The sequence below is a fragment of the Suricata suricatta genome, chromosome 6 (assembly GCF_006229205.1).
Source record: "Suricata suricatta isolate VVHF042 chromosome 6, meerkat_22Aug2017_6uvM2_HiC, whole genome shotgun sequence".
Classification (NCBI taxonomy): Eukaryota; Metazoa; Chordata; class Mammalia; order Carnivora; family Herpestidae; genus Suricata; species Suricata suricatta.
In genome coordinates, this window is record NC_043705.1 from 36202386 (window position 1) to 36219425 (window position 17040).

At 43.3% G+C, this 17040-nt stretch overlaps 1 protein-coding gene across 14 annotated transcripts in view; it reads right to left on the minus strand.

Annotated features, from left to right (window-relative positions):
• PPP2R2B (protein phosphatase 2 regulatory subunit Bbeta) overlaps positions 1-17040 on the minus strand; it is a 450154-nt gene that overhangs the window by 269324 nt on the left and 163790 nt on the right. For 3 of the 14 annotated variants that reach the window (XM_029942209.1, XM_029942202.1, XM_029942201.1), the window contains one exon: positions 357-550. The exons of 3 other annotated variants lie outside the window; for them this stretch is intronic. In XM_029942209.1, coding sequence (XP_029798069.1) covers positions 357-426 — 70 coding nt within the window. In that variant the 5' untranslated portion in view covers positions 427-550. Of the gene's footprint in view, positions 1-356; positions 1220-1446; positions 1656-2990; positions 3048-4084; positions 4131-4994; positions 5272-6111; positions 6188-17040 lie in introns of those variants that run through there. 8 more of the 14 variants (XM_029942199.1, XM_029942200.1, XM_029942203.1 and 5 more) reach the window with 7 other exon arrangements.

The following is a 17040-nucleotide window of genomic DNA, read 5'->3' on the forward strand; positions in this document are numbered from 1 at the left end:
TTCTGGGCCCCTTCCTCGCCTCCCCCGCAAGACTCCGGCAAACACCTCGGGGGAGGGGTCATCTGCCTTCAGCGGGTCATCTTTCCAGTCGGGAGCCCCACCCTGAAAAGCCTAATCCCCGAGGGCCATTTTAACTCCCGTGGGCGCCGGGTCCACCTGCTGCTGAACGCCGGGCTCGCCTCGCGGAGCCCGGATGGATGTGGGGCGCACCGGCCGCTGCCCCCGCGGGCCGAGCCCCCGCCCCAGCCCCGGGCCCGGAGGAGTCTCCGCCGCTCGGCGCCCAGCTGCCGGCCGAGCCCAGCGATCCGCAACTTGCGCCCGGCCCCAGCGGCGGAATGCGGCGGGGCTGGCGTTACCTTCGGTCGCATAGCTGTGGTCGCGCAGGAAACTGTTGTTGATTTTGCGGGTATCAATATCCTCCTCCATTGACAGCAGGCTTACTTGCGTGGGAACCAGAAGCCGGTAGACAAGTATCCATGATCCCTCCCCGCAGCCAGTCTCACAGGAGAGGGGGGCAGGGGAGCCGGTGGGACTGCACCATGGTCCGAGCCTGAGGAGGAGACGGGGAGGCGGAGAGAAAAAAAATAAAAACCCGGCAATGGAGCTGTCACCTCCTCCACTCGGGATCTCCGAGGCTGCGGCGGCTCCTCCCGCGGTGCGCTCACTCCAGCTCCAATTCCCAGCGAGGATGCTGCGCCCGGCTCCGCTGCCGCCGGGTGCCAAGATGCGCCGTGCCCCGAGGGGTCCGGGCCCGCCCGCCGCCCGGGAGGCGCTCACAAGCGGGGCTGGGGAGATGCCCAACAGGTTCCCCACGTTGGCAGCCGCTCCAAAATGCAAAAAAGGTCCCTCCTCCCCCTGGGAGAGCGGGCGGCCGCGACAAAATGGTGCCTTTCTGGACCCGAGCTGCGGTGGCGAGATGGCAGGGGCCCGATTCAGGCTGTCCCGGCGCGGAGCAGGGTGCCGGTCCCCCGGGAGGGCGGCTCCGGCCGGCGGGGGTGAGGACGGCGGCGGGGAGCTGGGCAGGGCGCTGCGGCCGGCGCCAGCGCACTCACCCTCACACCCACACGCGCGCACTCGCAGCCGCTGCCGCTGCTGCAGGAGGAGGCTGGAGGCGGCTGGTGCATTAAAGGCGAGGCTCCTCCCAGCCGCGTCAGCAGCCCCAGGACTCTTCCCCAGCAGCGCTGGTGGCCGAGGCTGAGGCTGCGGCTGCTCTCTGCTGCAGTGGGGCGCACGCAGCCGCGAACCGGCACCTGGGCGGCAGAGCAGCGCGCTGGCAGGTTCACGTGAAAGTCGTAGACGCGCTCGGGCAACCGCCCTCCTCCCGCGCCACGCAGCCGAGGGCGGCGTTTTCTCGAGCCCCCGGAGTCCCCAGCTCGCGGCCGTGCTCCGCACACCTGCGCTGCAGGACCGCAGAGAGAGACCACATCCAGATCCCTTTCTGCTCACCCCGGTGCGAGGTCTGCGGTGCCTCGATCAAGTTAAAGGGCGAGGCCTGGGCGTTGGAAGCCTCCTCGAGGAGAGAATGGGAAGAAGGGCTGCCGTGGCTTAATTGAAACCTCCTGTGCCAGGAACAGAACGCGGGGCAGGGGCCAGAACTTTTCTGCGACCACATACGACTTCCCCATTCCAAACAGAGGCAACATCCCCTTCTGACTGTGGGCGTCTGTGTCTACACAGGCAGAGAGAAGCAGAGGGCTAAGTTACGAAGCGAGTCAACACAGTCAATCTGGAAAAGTCCACCTTCCGTAGGCCTGGGCACTTTGTTTTGGACAGAATGCTGCAGGCCCCGCCGTACTTCTGGTTTGTGAAGAAGACACGACCCTGCAGGAACCGCTCACCTTTGCTCCCCACATGGACGGTGCCTTGGAGCCTGTGCCCACAGAGAGCACTGCTACCTTGAGGGAATTTCCAAGATCCAATTAATACAAAAAAGCCTGCCTCTCTGCCTCTTCACCGAGAAGGAACATGCAGAATTCCCCACCTCTCCCTGGTCCCCTCGGCTCCACAGATTACAAAATCTATATTTGAAAGAAAGTATGATCACTACTGTTATGAAACCAATAAAAATAATTTATGAAGCTACCTAACTCCCTAAAAAAGCCAAACTGGAAAAGAAATTTGCTCATTTTCCTCTTGTAGAAGGTGTTTGTTTCAGTGGGTGTCACTGCAGGGAGAGACATCAGCAAACGTCTTGCTCAGTTAAATTCCACAAGTTGAGCTCGATGAGCCCAGAGGGACCTGTGAGTTAATTATATACATACAATGCTTCAGCTCACACAATTGAGGAAGTATTTGAAGTTAAAAAAAATGAGAAAACAAATTTTTAACTGAGGTTGGGAATTGCCATTAGATTTCCACGAAGGGTGGATGGTTCTGGCAGATGGAAAATGGCACTGTCCCCATCTCCAGAAAGCGAGATGAAGAAGAGCGTAGAAATAGTCTTTAATGTAATTTTTAAGGGAAGTTCAGCCTACGATAGATTTCATTTTATTCTCGTCCAGTGGTTAAGCCTCTCATACTTGTTTGACTATTTGTTCAAATTTCACTAATGAAATTCCAGTAACAAACTTAATCCACGTCAGCCTCAGTTCCTGGCTGTTCCTCCACATGGTGTGCTGTATTTGTCACTAAGGCTCTGGAGGTCGACTCATCTGCAGTTACACAGTTCAGTTTCTCTTGCTGATGAGCATTATGGGGAGAAGGTGGTTAGTGTTCCTCTCAGAGTGGTAAGAAGACAGTCTGCCTTCTGTTGAAAAGACTTTAACTTGTGACAGGAGACCTTGGGACAGTATTTGGAAGTTCTCTCCTGATCGTCCTGAAATGTGGACTAGATTGGAACAGAGCTGCCTAATGAACTGGGTAGGCCCAGCCTCACTGGCCAGGCAGTGCTTGAGGAATTTTCCTCTCTAACCAATGGGAGAAATATTCCCCTCCATAGAGTACGCTTCTGGGTTTACTCAATGTCCCCTTTCGTGTTTCGGGCAAAATACCTCCTCCAGATAGATCTCCGTGGATTAAGTTGATTCCAAGGGTTCAACTTTGTGGACCACTCTTTTCTACCAATGGAGACTAGCACCTGGACCAAAACCAAAAAAAATAAGGCTGTTGACTTTGTGCTTGAACACAATGATGCGTGGTAAAGGAAGTTAGGGTAGGGATAAGGTAATTCTGCAATCCTGTAAGAGGACCATATAGACCATTTCTCATTAGACCTGCTAAACTTTGTATTCCTCCAACATGTCACATTCTTCCACAGGCTTTTGAAATTTGCACATGCCATTCCCTAAGCTCCTTCCTCATGTTCTTGGTATTCTCCAGCATCAGCTGAACTGTCCCTGCTTCACTGAGGCATTACATGACCAAACCACAGTCTCTTCCTCTGGTATTTTCTGTCTCTACATCTCTTTATTGGGAGGGAGGGTCTTCCTCATGGCTCACCACATTCTGTAATAGTTGTTCCCTTATTATTATCATCTGTTCCTAATATATCTCCTATGTTAATTACATGTCTGGTGCTTAGTAGGTGCTCAATTATATTTGCTGAATAGATGTAAATAAATATTTCTTCAATGCATTAATTACTGAATTTCTCCAGTTTAACAAATACTTGTAATATTTAGATGTTATAGCTCAATCTTTATTAAAATTCTTACAAAACAAAAACAAAACCAGAAACAACACAACACCCAACTACTGTGAGCCAGTAATTTTCTATTTTGTAAGTTCTATTCCAGTGGAAGTAATTGTCCTACCCATTCTTGAATGTATACAGACCAAAACTATGTACTGAGCATTTAATATATGCCAAGAGTTGTTCTAGGTGCTGGGTATAAAGTTAAAGCCCTCCCTTTCTTCATAGAACTGAAATTCTATCATCCGATTTTAATAATATGAGCTTTCTTAGAGATACAACAACAAATGTGTTTATAGTCAACAGACTATATAGCATAATGTTAAGTGCAAAGGCTCTGATATCACGCAAAGCTGATTTTCTGGCACTTATTACTGTGTCCTTGAGTAAGTTACAAAATCCCCCTAAGGTATTTTTTTAAACCTCTAAATTAGGGAGAAAAATAGTACCTACCTCATGGAGTTATTGTAGGATTTAACGAGATCGTGTGTTGAATGGTCTAGGAAAGAATATACTGCTATTATTTGTTGAATATTTACTATCATCCCACCATCACTAAGGAACAAATAGAAAAGCACCTGCTATGTCAGCCACTGGGACCGGACTGGATCAGCAACATCCACGCAGACAATATACAGTCAGTTTGCAGTCATGGAACTTAGTGTCTAATTTACAGTTTACATAAAGGAGTCATAAGCTACCAAAGGGGCAACAGAAGACACTTTGAGAGGCGGACTAAATTCAGGCTTGTACTTTACACACAAAAAGCCAGTTACAAATACACAGGCTTCTTAAGTTACACAATTTGACATAAGGGAATGTAGACACATTATTTTTTTTCTTGCCCTTGTCAGGGTCCCCCTCCCCCAACAGTGTCATATGCCCTCACCCTGGCTGGGTTAGTGCTGCCTTACACTGAAACCTTTCAGGTCATCCTGTCCAATTAACACAATAAATATCTACAATTTTATTAAAACCTCTGACCTAACCCAGTCTGGAGATCCTTAATAGAGGCCTAGGTGTCAGGCAGTCCTGGTTTATCCTAGCTCAGGCATTTATAAAATTCATGGCCTTTGGCAAGTAATTTAACATCTCTGTGCCTCTGTATTTGCAAAATAGAAGAAAATAATAGAAACTTCTTTACAGGGTTGTTGAGTGGCTTTAGAGATGGCCTAACTGCTTTGCACTGAGATGCTACTTCTCCCTCCTAGTGGCTCCTGGGGTTCTCCATCAGCACCGAATTGGAGAGACACACTACACGTGGATCATTTAAGTGAACAAAAGTGACTTAGAGACCTGAGTTTTACTACCTATCAATCTGTCCTAATGAGCAACTAGAAACGGAATATATGAATAATTTTACCATCTTGCAAAAAGCTCTCGATAAGCCACAAAGTCCTGTGGAGTTAGGATCCCCCTATATACGTGCAGACCTCATCACGTTTCTCTGTTGTGGAATCAAACAAAATCCCTCTCTCGGATCATAGGCACTGAGTGTACAACTGTCTGTCTGAGGTGGTCTCTATGCTGAGTGTCCAGTGGGCAACCTCTTGAGCTTCTGGTGAGGTTTGTAATTCCTTCTTGTGCACGCTACTGCATGTAATACACCACACAAGGGAACCTTTGATACACCATTTAACCTAGGAAAGGAAACAAAACGTTTTGTATTACATCTAGATTCTGGATACTTAATGGATTTCACGGAGTAAAACGTTCCTTCCATTATCCAAGTAGAGTAATTTATGCAAATAAACCAGAATGCTGGAACCGCTACATACTGGCTACTGGGAGCCGAATGGGCTGACTACACACATCTATTTCCAGCTCTGTTGTGAGGGACATCATGTTGGTAGCTTAAAATCTGAACTCTGCCATGGTGGGATATGTATATTGTGGAAATTAAAAATAAAACCTTATATAAATCAGGACTTTGGGTTTTCTTGTTTGTTTGCTTTAAGAGCTGATTGTTAAAAAAAAAAAAAAAAAGAAAGAAAGAAAATACATCCTAAGAAATCTCCAGGAGCTTTAAAAAGATTGTAGATGGGGTGCCTGGGTGGCTCAGTCAGTTAAGCATCCAACTTCGGCTCAGTTCATGATCACACAGTTCATGGGTTCGAGCCCCGTGTCGGGCTCTGTGCTGACAGCTAGCTCATAGCCTGGAGCCTGTCTTCAGATTCTGTGTTTCCCTCTCTCTCTGACGCTCCCCTGCTCATGCTGTCTTTCTCTCTTTCAAAAATAAATAAAACATTAAAAAATTTAATAAAAAGAAAAAGAAAAAAAAAGAGCTGATTGTTAAACATTTACTAGCACAACAGTAGCAACGCAGTACTTGCTGATACATCTTCCTGCCCATCCCTGTTATCTACACAAAGTTCCTTCCAATTCTCAATACTAAATCTCCCAATCTGTGTCAAATTCCAGAGCATCCCACCCCGCAGCCAAACTTGAGCCATAATGCTAAATGTCTCTTAAAGTCCTACCTTTACCAGGAAAATTCCCCATATCAGTCAGAGGACAGAAGTCTTTGAGTGATCCTTCCCAGGCTGGATATGCAATTGGAAGAGACTGCCCCTATAAGGGACCTGACCACATGAGCAGGGTCAGGTGCACGCCCATCCTTGACGAACCATCCTTTCCTACTGTTCAAGCTCCACTGTCTCCTTACTTTGGGACTGGATTTGCCTAAATACAAAACAGAAACATCCAGTCTGCCTGATTTCATTGATAATGCTACAACATGTCTCATTAGGATATTAACGCAATGGAAGAAGAAAGACAAAAATCCAAGAGCTCAGATCTGAAAGCCTGAGACCAAATATCCTCTTGTGCCTTTTCTGATTTAATGATTTTAGAGTTAAATTTAGGCTGTCTTACTCAAGATTGTTTTAATTTGCGTAATTTGTTAGGTACAGGTGAGAATTTATAAAACCAGTTTGGCAATACTCAAGGGGTATTGTCTAGTTCCAGATCACCTCTCTCAAAAAAATGTCATATAATTCAAACAAGAATATGTATTGGGAAATATCTTTCAAAAAGCAGTAACACTTTACAGAATTTATCCTAAGAAAATAATCATAGATGTGGGCAAAAATTTAGCCATAAGGTTATTTCTCAGAGCATTGTTTCTGGTCATGAAAAACTGGAAACAACCTAAATGTCCAAGAATAGAATTTGCTAGGCAAATTATGGTGGGTACATATAATGGAAAAGTATTAAGCCACTGATAAAATATTAAAAGCTAACACTTGTTGAGTATATATTATGCTCTAGGCACTGTGCAGGGGGTTTACTAGCATCATCTCATTTAATTCTAACAGCAGCCCTTGTAAGGTAAGTACTATTATTATCTCCATTTCATGAAGACTAATATAGATAAATAAGATACCCCAAATCAAATAAGTAGGGGCCTGGCACTTTGTGTGTTGGGGTGGGTTGAAGTCATTCTTTTTTGAAAAAATATTTTCATGTTTTATTTATTTTTGAGACAGAGAGAGAGAAAGAGCATGAACGGAGAAGGGGCAGAGGGAGAGGTGGACACAGAATCTGAAGCAGGCTCCAGGCTCTGAGCTGGCAGCTGGTTCAAGAGGGGCTTGAACCCATGAACTGTGAGATCATAATCTGAGCTGCAGTTGGATGCTCAACTGACTGAGCTCCCCAAGTCACGTTTTTTTGAAAGTGATTTTGATTTGTCTCTCTTATGAACAAATATCCTCTGGGTTGAAAATCACTTACTACTGTGTGGGTGAAGTTGTGGCAAAATTGGGACCTTCACACACTGCTTGTGGGATTATATAATGGTGTAGCTACAAATGGGTTGACAATTCTTCAAATCGTTAAACAGCGCCTATGACCCAGCAGTTTCACTTCTAGGTATGTGCCAAACAGAATTGAAAACACTGCTCACACCAAAACCTGTACATAAATATTCATATTCCAAAGTGGAAACAGCCCAAATGTTCATCAGCTAACAAATGGATAAAATGTAACATATCCAGGTTATGGATTATCATTCAGCTACACAAAGTGATGAAGTGCTGATACGTGCTACAACGTGGGTCAGCCCTGAAAACATATGAAGTGACAAAAGACTATATATGGTAGGATTCCACTTTTGAGAAATATTCAGGATGGACAAATCCATAGACACAGGAAGTAGATTAGGTGGCAGGGACTAGGTGGGGGGTAGAACTAAATGCTTATGGATTTGGCGTCTCTTTCTGGGGTGATGAAAAAGTTCTAAATTAGGTCAGGGCAACACTGCATAACTCTGAATATAAAACCACTGACTTGCATACTTAAAAAAAGTGAATTTTTATGGTATAGTATCTCAATAACGCTGTTATTAAAGATGTAAAAATCTCTGCTATCATAAGCCAGTGTTGCTTCTTGGAGTATGATATATATTTCAGGTTAATAATAGTACAGAAAAAATTTAAAGATACTTAATGACAAGGATAGATGTTTATGTTATGTTGTTTAAAAAGTCAAAAAACAACATATACTGAGTTTCCCCTTTCCTGGTGAAAAAAAAAACATAAAATACCGTGCAGTGGTTATGTATGGTTATCTTTGTTCATATTTTTGTCAAAGAAAATTCAGGACATGTATTACTTTTGTAATAAGAAAAGTTTTTAAGTTTATTTTAAGGTTAAGAAACATTTTTTTCAAATGAAACTTTGTGTTGAAAAGGTAAAAAATCATTTTCTGTACATGAAGAAATTGGGACATGGATATCTCTGTGCTACCAAATGCACAAAACTACTCTGTCCAATAGAAATGTAATGCACGCTACATTTGTAAGTGTAAAAATTTAGTTACTACATTAGCAAGTGAAAAGAAGCAGGTGAAAAATTTTTAATAATTTGTAATGTTTTAAAAAGTGTTGGGAAAAAGATATTTTGTTTAATATATCAAAAATATTATAACTTCCACATCAATATGAAATTACCAATGATCTATTTTTACTTTGTTTTTCATCTCAAGTCTCTGAAATCCAGTAATTTTACATACACAGTGCCTCTCAGAACTAGCCACATTTCTAGGGCTCAATAACACCACATGCCTAGTGGCTACAGCAAAGGTATAGATAAACTTTTCCAAAAAGTTTATTCTATTCACAAAATGAGTTTTATTGTATTTTTTCAAAGAGAAATTTTCATCTACTAAGGATTTGAATAAGATTGTCATGCTAAAACCAAACTAAGCAACATTAATACAAGGAACCTCACGAGTATATTTAAAGTAATAAAATTGAATATGAAAAAATATATAGACACATGCACATATATGTATATATATTAAATATAGTAGTACAATTGAACTCAATCTGCATTCTCCCTTAAAACTAGTAAGCTCAATTAATAGAGGAAAAAAAGAACCAAATTCTAAAAGTGCTGAAATGGCACCCTATAACAGCATATAATAGATAGCCAGAAAGGTATAATTCAGCCGCTGTATTAGTGGTTCTCATAGGCCAACTGTTTAGTTTGAGCGTATGGCCTCAATTCCAGCGAAACTGCAGAGGTCACAGCCAAAAAAAAAAAAAAGATTCCCATAGTCCCATAGCTGAGTACCAGGACTCTGTCATGACCACTAAAGGTGGAGAAACCTAAAGATATAGATATAGGAATCTCGCTGAGAACGATGTGTTCTTTTAGATTGGATTAGAGAATAGAATTCTGTGGTCATGTGATCAGTGGATTACTTTCTGAAGATTTACTCAATTAGATATACCATTACCTCTAGCGCACACATAGACAGTTTTGTGTGTGCAGCTGAGCACTACTTCTTTCCCAACGCTAATTTTCCTCCTCACTAATCCCCCAGCTCCACGCTGTACCCTCCTGCTGCCTCAGGGCAGGTTCCTTCTCTGGCGCATTTGCTGGCCCCTCCTCTAACGTCTACAAGTGCACACACCCTAGACCTCCAAGTTCTTGAACTCCTCCATCGGCACTCGGGTCCCAGGGGGCCTCATCCAGGCTCGTGGCTTGCCCCTCACAGAATGACAAGACCCCAATCTCTCCTCTGAGCTCTAGACTAGTATTACTCACAGCTGACCTGGCATTTCAAAGATCATACCCCCAGCCCGAGGGCTCCCCCTTCCTGTTACTTCGTTCCTTTCTCATTCCCCAAATCCTTCCATCAGCAAATCCTGCCCGCTCTAACTTCAAAATACATCCAGAACCCAGCCCCTCCTCACCACAACTGCTGCTGCTACTGAGCGCCAACTATCATCTCGTATTACCATGATGGTTTCAAGACTTTGAGGAGGGAGCTGAGTGAGCCTGGGATTTCTCCTTTGCCGCCCCCCCCCCCAAGGGTTTCTATGCGGCAGGCATAATGGTCCTTTTAAATGCAAATCACTTCATGTCACTTTTCTGCTCAAAGCCCTTTATGGGCTTCATACAGATTCAGAGTAAAACTTTCTTAAAATGCTGGAAAGATTTGGCCCCAGCTATAGCTCTGTCCTAATTCTCCCCCCTCACCCTCGTCCCACCCCTGCCTCTTACCTGAGGCACTACCAATTCTCGCCTCAAGTCCCTTCCCTGCGCCTCCCAGCCTCCCAGGTAGACACAGTGGTGTCCGGAACTGTCTATCCGTGCATTGCTGCCTGACTGTACATATGTTATTTGGCTTTGGTTATTATGTCAATGGAGCCCTAACTTCCAGGGAGACAGGAATGGTTTTGTTCCTTTTCTGTATCTGGCACCTAGGACAGTACCTGGCACAGATAGGTTACTCTAATGTACTTTTTGAAAGAATGAAAGTCAACGTGTGTTTGCTTAGGAGTGAAGATCTATCAGGAGGGAATTTTAATGAACAATAAATCTAGGATGCTTATGTAGTAAAAAATTTGGCCTGGCCCAAAGACAGGCATGGCTTTTGCCCTAGGCTTCTGGGAAATAACACTTGTCAGACCCGATAGCTATGTCTTGGTTTTTAGGGAGGGGATTGCCACATTCAACAGTTTAACCAGGGGGTGGGGGAAACTGGCCACACCAGAAAGACCTTGTGATTTAGTGGGAAGGATGTGGGTCATGAGCTATCAATTGACCTCACGATGGAGTTCAACCATACGAACAATCAATTGATTGATCGATCATGCTTATTGTAATGGAAGTCCAATAAAAATTCTGAACACCAGGCTTAGTTAAGCTTCCCTGGTTAGCAATACTCTACACATGTTGTCATACGTCAGTGGAGGGAGTTTAATGTGCCCTGAGGACAAACTCCACGTTTGGAACCCTCCCTGACTCCGTCCTATGCATCTTTTCCTTTGGTTACTTTTAGCCTGTATCCTTACCCTGTAATAAACTGCAACCATAAATACAATAGCTTTCTGTGAATTCTGTGAGTCCCAGCAACTTATTAAAACTAAAGGTAGTTTTGGAAACCCCCATCTCCAATTTGCAGGTGATGATGGAAGTGAGGACAGCCTTGGGAACCCTGCTCTTAAATTTTTTAGTTCAGCTACCTCTAGGTAATGCTAAACACATCCCCAGCAAGTCTCACATTGAAAGGTAGCTTAGGTCTAGCCTAGCATTTTGCTGAAGAGAAAACTAAAGCCTGGTGAAAAGAACTGACTTGCCTGAATCACCCAGCGACAGAGAGAGAGCATGGACCCTGGTATTCTGACTTCCAGGCTCACTAATCCACAATGACTCTTCTCAGCCGTTGTTTTGGGGGGACATACCACTTTTTCCTAAGAGGCTAAACAGAAAGTTATTGGAAATTAAGTTGGCTTCACTCCCCAGAACTTTGAGGTCAGTATCAAGGGGAGAAATTACCATTACTCTCCTTCAAAAGTTATGGGGGCCAGCCCTGAACAAAACTGAGTAACAGAACTCCATACTCTTTTTCATCCTCATGATCTCCATTTTTCTGACCTGAGTTGGGCCAGGCAGGGCCGTAGGTGGGGTTGCATCAATCCTCCTGACCCTCAGCTCCAGAAGTCTAGGAAGGAAGTCTTTATGTTCAGGTAGAATCAGCACAAATCACCCTTTCCCTAAATTACCACATTCTGCCATTTTCTCTTTCTTTAGAAAAAACTTCTCAGTATAGGCATTTTTGGAAACTATAGGACATATCACATGATACACTGAGCTCATCCTGTGGGAAAACATTCTGATAAGTTCAGAGTGGTCTGAGGACAAGGATAATACCCCAGTCGTTACCATGCTAGTCAGACAAGACATAGACGCCAAATTCAAAAGCCAGATGGACCTTGAATTTATAAGCAAGTCTGAATATATTTTAAAGCTCAATAAATATTTATGGAATAAATATAGAGCAAAATAATTATATTAAACGTGCCTCAAATAGAGACCTCTGCAATTTCCATTTGGCATCTAACAGGGCTATAAGGGTGGACAAAGTATGATAATCAAAGTTTATGAATTTGTATCTGAAAAGTAAAATAGGCCCTGAGTCATAACTTTAACATTGTAGGGTCACAGATCCTTTTTGTGAATTTGATGAAGATTTGTACTCTCTCCCCAGAAAAAAAAACGTAGCTTAAATGACTTCCTGCTTCCAAATGCTGACTCATTTTCTCTTTCACACACAGGAAAAGGGGAAAAAACAAACCTGGGACCAAAGAAAGACCCAAAATTAAATGCAAGTTTAGAATTACAGTGCCATCACCTCCCATGCATATTTTTATATGGAGAGTAATAATGGCTCTCACATATATAGCCCTTAATAGTAATGCTATAAGGCCAGATGTGAGACGCCTTTCTAAAACGGGTCAGCTAAGTGCAAGAGGCAAACAGTCAAATACATGACTTTTGAGAAACAGCCATTCAAATCCAGGCTCTGATATTTCCTAGCAGTATAATCTTGGGCAACTTAATCACTCTGTGCTTCAAATTTCATTTGCAAAATACTGATCAGCACAAGTATCTATTTTATAAGGTTGTTGTCAATATTAAATGGGTTAATATATACAAAATACTTAAAATAATCCAGAGCACATAATACACACCCAATCAGCGTCAGCTACTGGTATGAGGCACAGCATACAGTCAGGAGTATATGCTCTGTTGTGTCCATGTGGACACCAGATTTATTCACATTTCCAGTTCTCATCCCTGAATTGTTTTGGCAGTTCTGCTTCATTTCCTCCTACCTCATAGCTTTCTTAGACAAACTCAAAGCCATGGTTTTTTTTTAACTTTTTAAAAATGTTTATTTATTTTTGAGAGACAGAGACAGACAGATTGCAAGTGGGGGAGGAGCAGAGCAGAGAGAGGAGGAGACACAGAATCTGAAGCAGGCTCCAGGCTCTGAGGTTTCAGCACAGAGCCCGACGCAGGGCTCGAACTCACAAACTATGAGATCATGACCTGAGCCAAAGTCAGATACTCAACCAACTGAGCCACCCAGGTGCCCCTCAAAGCCACGGTTTCATTACCAGGAAGTATCAAACTCTCTATGTCAGTGGGTTCATCATGGAGGCATATGTTCATTCGACATCAAACATTTATAACCTGCCTACTGTATGCTTAGCACCAGCCTTCTTTACCTATGTATGTATGTATGTATCTGTCTATCATATATCTACCTATCTATCTATCTATCATCTATCTATTTTTGAGAGAGAGAGAACATGAGCAGGGGAAGGGCAGAGAGAGAGAGAGAAAGAGAGAGAGAGAGAGCGAGCAATGAATCCCAAGCAGGCTCCCTGCTCTGAACTGAGCCTGATGCAGGGCTCCATGTAGGGCTCCATGCCACAACCCTGGGATCATGACCTAAGCTGAAACCAAGAGTTGGTTGCTGGATTCCTAACTGACTGAGCCACCACCCAGGGGCCCCTAGCACCAGCCTTCTTAGGCTGTGCTAAGGAATTCACAACTTGATTGCAGAGGTAAATGCTGAAATTCATGTGTGAATAAGAGACTAATCAAATGTTGGCCTGAAAGAGTTGTAACTGTTGTTACAACACTTTGAAGTGTTGACAGTGTAAGAATTTAGAGACATCTAGCTGAGTGAGAACAGCCCCCAAAGGTAAAACAGACAATTCAAACACTTGATGGAGGACTGAAGCCGGACTAGCTACATAAAATGTGGGGCCCAATCCAAACTTAAAACATGGGGTCCTTTGTTAAAAAAGTATTAGGAATTTCCAGAGTGACAGCAGAGCACTAATCCAGGCATGGGCCTGTCACAGGCCCTAGGAGCCAGTCTTGCCCTGAAGGATGGCGGCAACTCCCAGAAAGATTCTCGCCTGCAACAGATTGGCGCTTGCTGTGTGCCATGTGTGTTTCTGCTTCTGTGTTTTTTTTTTCTTGTATTTCTCCTCCTAACTAAAAATTTTTTCTGGTTTTTCAACCTATGCAAATGTTACACATCCTTCAAACTGTAGCTCAAGTCTTTGCTGAGAAGGCACAGGATGGAATGCAGAGGGCCTGGGGTTGGAATGAGAAGGGCCGGCTCTGCCTTTCATTAGCTCTGGAACTGTGGCCAAGTCCCTTTGCTGATACTCACTTGGGGAAACTGATGTTAAAAGTCTCTCAGAGGCTGATTGGGAGATCTAAAGTCATCATAAGTACAAAAGAATTTTGGAATAAGAATTGCTCATATTGAGAAAGAGCTTCATATATTTTTTTTTATAAAGGCCTCCCTCGCTTCTATAAACAACAGGTGGGGCTTGCTCTAAGTGAACACACACACACACACACACACACACACACACACACACATTGTGCATACACATGTGTGTCCCTTCCACTGCTGCCTCCTATTTGACATGTATGAATTTTCAATCTTATCCTTTCATTTAGCTTCTTAAGGTCATTGGGCCTTCAGACTTTACCCTTCCAACCCATCCTCCTCACTAAGTATGATTTTTGTAACTCATAGATCTGGTTCTCTCATTGTTCTAAACCTTTGCATTGTTCCATGTTGCCTAAAGCAGAGTTTCCAAAACCCAAAGGCGCCCAACCATCAGTGTCTTTTGAGGCATTAATCAGTGTTCTGGGAAAAGAAGTATGGAATTTGAGAAAAAAAAATCATGATGTATCCCTCTACTGTAGGTTTAAAATGTACATTGAAAATCTCTGAGAAGTCCTGTATTAAAAAGGGTAATTTGACTTTGTTTAAACCAGAATTTCCTATACTAATTGAACCATATTAACATTCTATAGACTTGTATTCTGTAGAAAGCCTTTGGCCAGTGCTGGCCTGTAGGATGACACACCAACTCTTCAGCTTGGTTTATAGAGCTTCCATAATCCCTAAATTTCTAACCCATTTATTGCCATCCCCTTCATAAGCTCTAGCAGCACTGAGCCACTTCTAGTTTCTGGAAGGACTTTGAGCCTTGTGCCTGCTGTGCTCTCTGCCAAGAATGTTGTCCGCCACTCGTCCCTCCATTTATGCTCTAGTGATCAGTTACTCAACAGGGCCTGGCTCAATTGCCCTATAATGTCTTCTCTGACATTCTTGGTACCACATTGTCTCCTAATGTCAGTGGTTAACTGCTTCTCTGGAACTTTAAACATAAAAATAACTGCTGATGTTTACTGAACATCTGTATGCTAGGGATTGAGTTCTTAGTACAGTGTAGGCAACCTTATAAGATAATCAAAATGATGCCTACTTTACAGATAAAGAAATACAAGGATTAAGAAAGCCACTCATTTTTCTGTGATTTTTATCTTCGGAGTGGTACCACTGTCTACCCAGTTGCTCATACCAGAATCCGAAAAGACATTTTTAACACCTTTCTCTTTTCCTTACATCTTATCAGATGACATTTCCTATAAATTCCAGCTTCCTGGCATCCATAAAATCTGTCCGCATCTATCCATTCATATTACAACTAGTTTATCTTGAGCCATTATTATCTCTCAGCAATTCCTGCAGTAGCTTCCTAGCAAATCTATGCTCCATGTTGATACAATTACAATCATCGGAAAGTACAGATCTGATGATGCCAACTGCCCTGCTTAAAGAAGTCTTTGAGTGGCTTCCTGTAACATGTAGGGGGGAAAATCCAAGACACACAGCTTAAAAGATCCTGTGAGGGAATACCTGGGTGACTCAGTTGTTTGAGCATCTGACTCTTTGATTTCAGCTTTGGTCATATCCCAAGGTCGTAGGATCAACCCTGCATTGGCTCTGTGCTGAGTATGGAGCCTGCTTAAGATACTCTCTCTGCCCCTCTTTCCTACTCTCTCTCTCTCTCTCTCTCTCTCTCTCTCTCAAACAAAAAAAGACCCCATAAGGACTGGTTACTGCCTACATCTTCACCTTCATTTCATCCATCAAGATCTCACGGTCTACAATGGAAGCTCCAATGAGCCAGTCAAGATTTCCCTGGCCTTGCCAAGCGGTCCTTTGCCTCTGGACCTTTGTACACAGTTTTTCTTCTTGCATTGCCTTCCTTCTTATGCAATCCTGTACTCCACGAGCTTCCTAAATACAGACAGAGGCTCATGCTCTTCCTCTGTCACCTTATAACACCTGGGCATCACGGTCTTTTTTTCCTGTGAGATCCTGGTTCCAGGGCTATGGATTTACTGTTGTACTTCGACCTAATGCAGGGCCTACAACACAAAATGGCTTGTAATAATTAATTAATGCCTGAATGAATTAAAGAATAAATAAATGGATGAATGAGAGTAAAACTAAAAGGGCAGCTTGGAGTATTAAAAAAGAAGAAATTCAGAGCTTTATTGTGCTATCTGCTTGCCTTTGTCTTCATGTCAAAATTCACTGTCCTGTCCATTCCCCACAAGCACCTTCTCACTCCAGCTTCAGGGCCTTTGTATCTGCCTATAATGTTCTTTTCTTTTCCATCCACAGGTAATGCCTCCTTATCCTTCACATTTCAGCTTAAACCTCCTTTCGGCAGGGAAGAGGTCTTGCCAATGCAGACCAAGTCAGCTTCCCTACCATGTTGTACACATAGCATTGTACATCTTTCCTTCACCCTCCTCACTGCATTGTATTTCTACATCTACGTCTATGACTGCTCATTCAGTAACCACATCCTTCAGGAGACCGCAAACTCCGTGAGGGAGTCATATCTGCCTTTTATTCACCATTGGATTTCCAATACCTAATACAGTGCCTGACACACAAAATAAAAGTTTGCTAAATAAATTCATGATTTAAAAACTCAGTGTCTCATCAGCAGTTTGTTGGTCCATTTCAGTACTGTGTATAGAGTAGGGCTTGAAAGAAAATCATTGTTTATTAAATGAAAGACTAGAGTTGATTTTCTTTCCCTAGCTTCTAAGTAGTTGTTAGCTAGTATGCCTGAAGTGAATAAATTCATTCTCAGAAATATAGCAACATTTGGCTATGTCCACACCACCCTGTAATATGTTTGTATGTTTATAGCTTCCCTTGAAACAAGAGTGAATGTTGTCAGAAGAATCTGATCTCTGCTGGATCCAGGACTG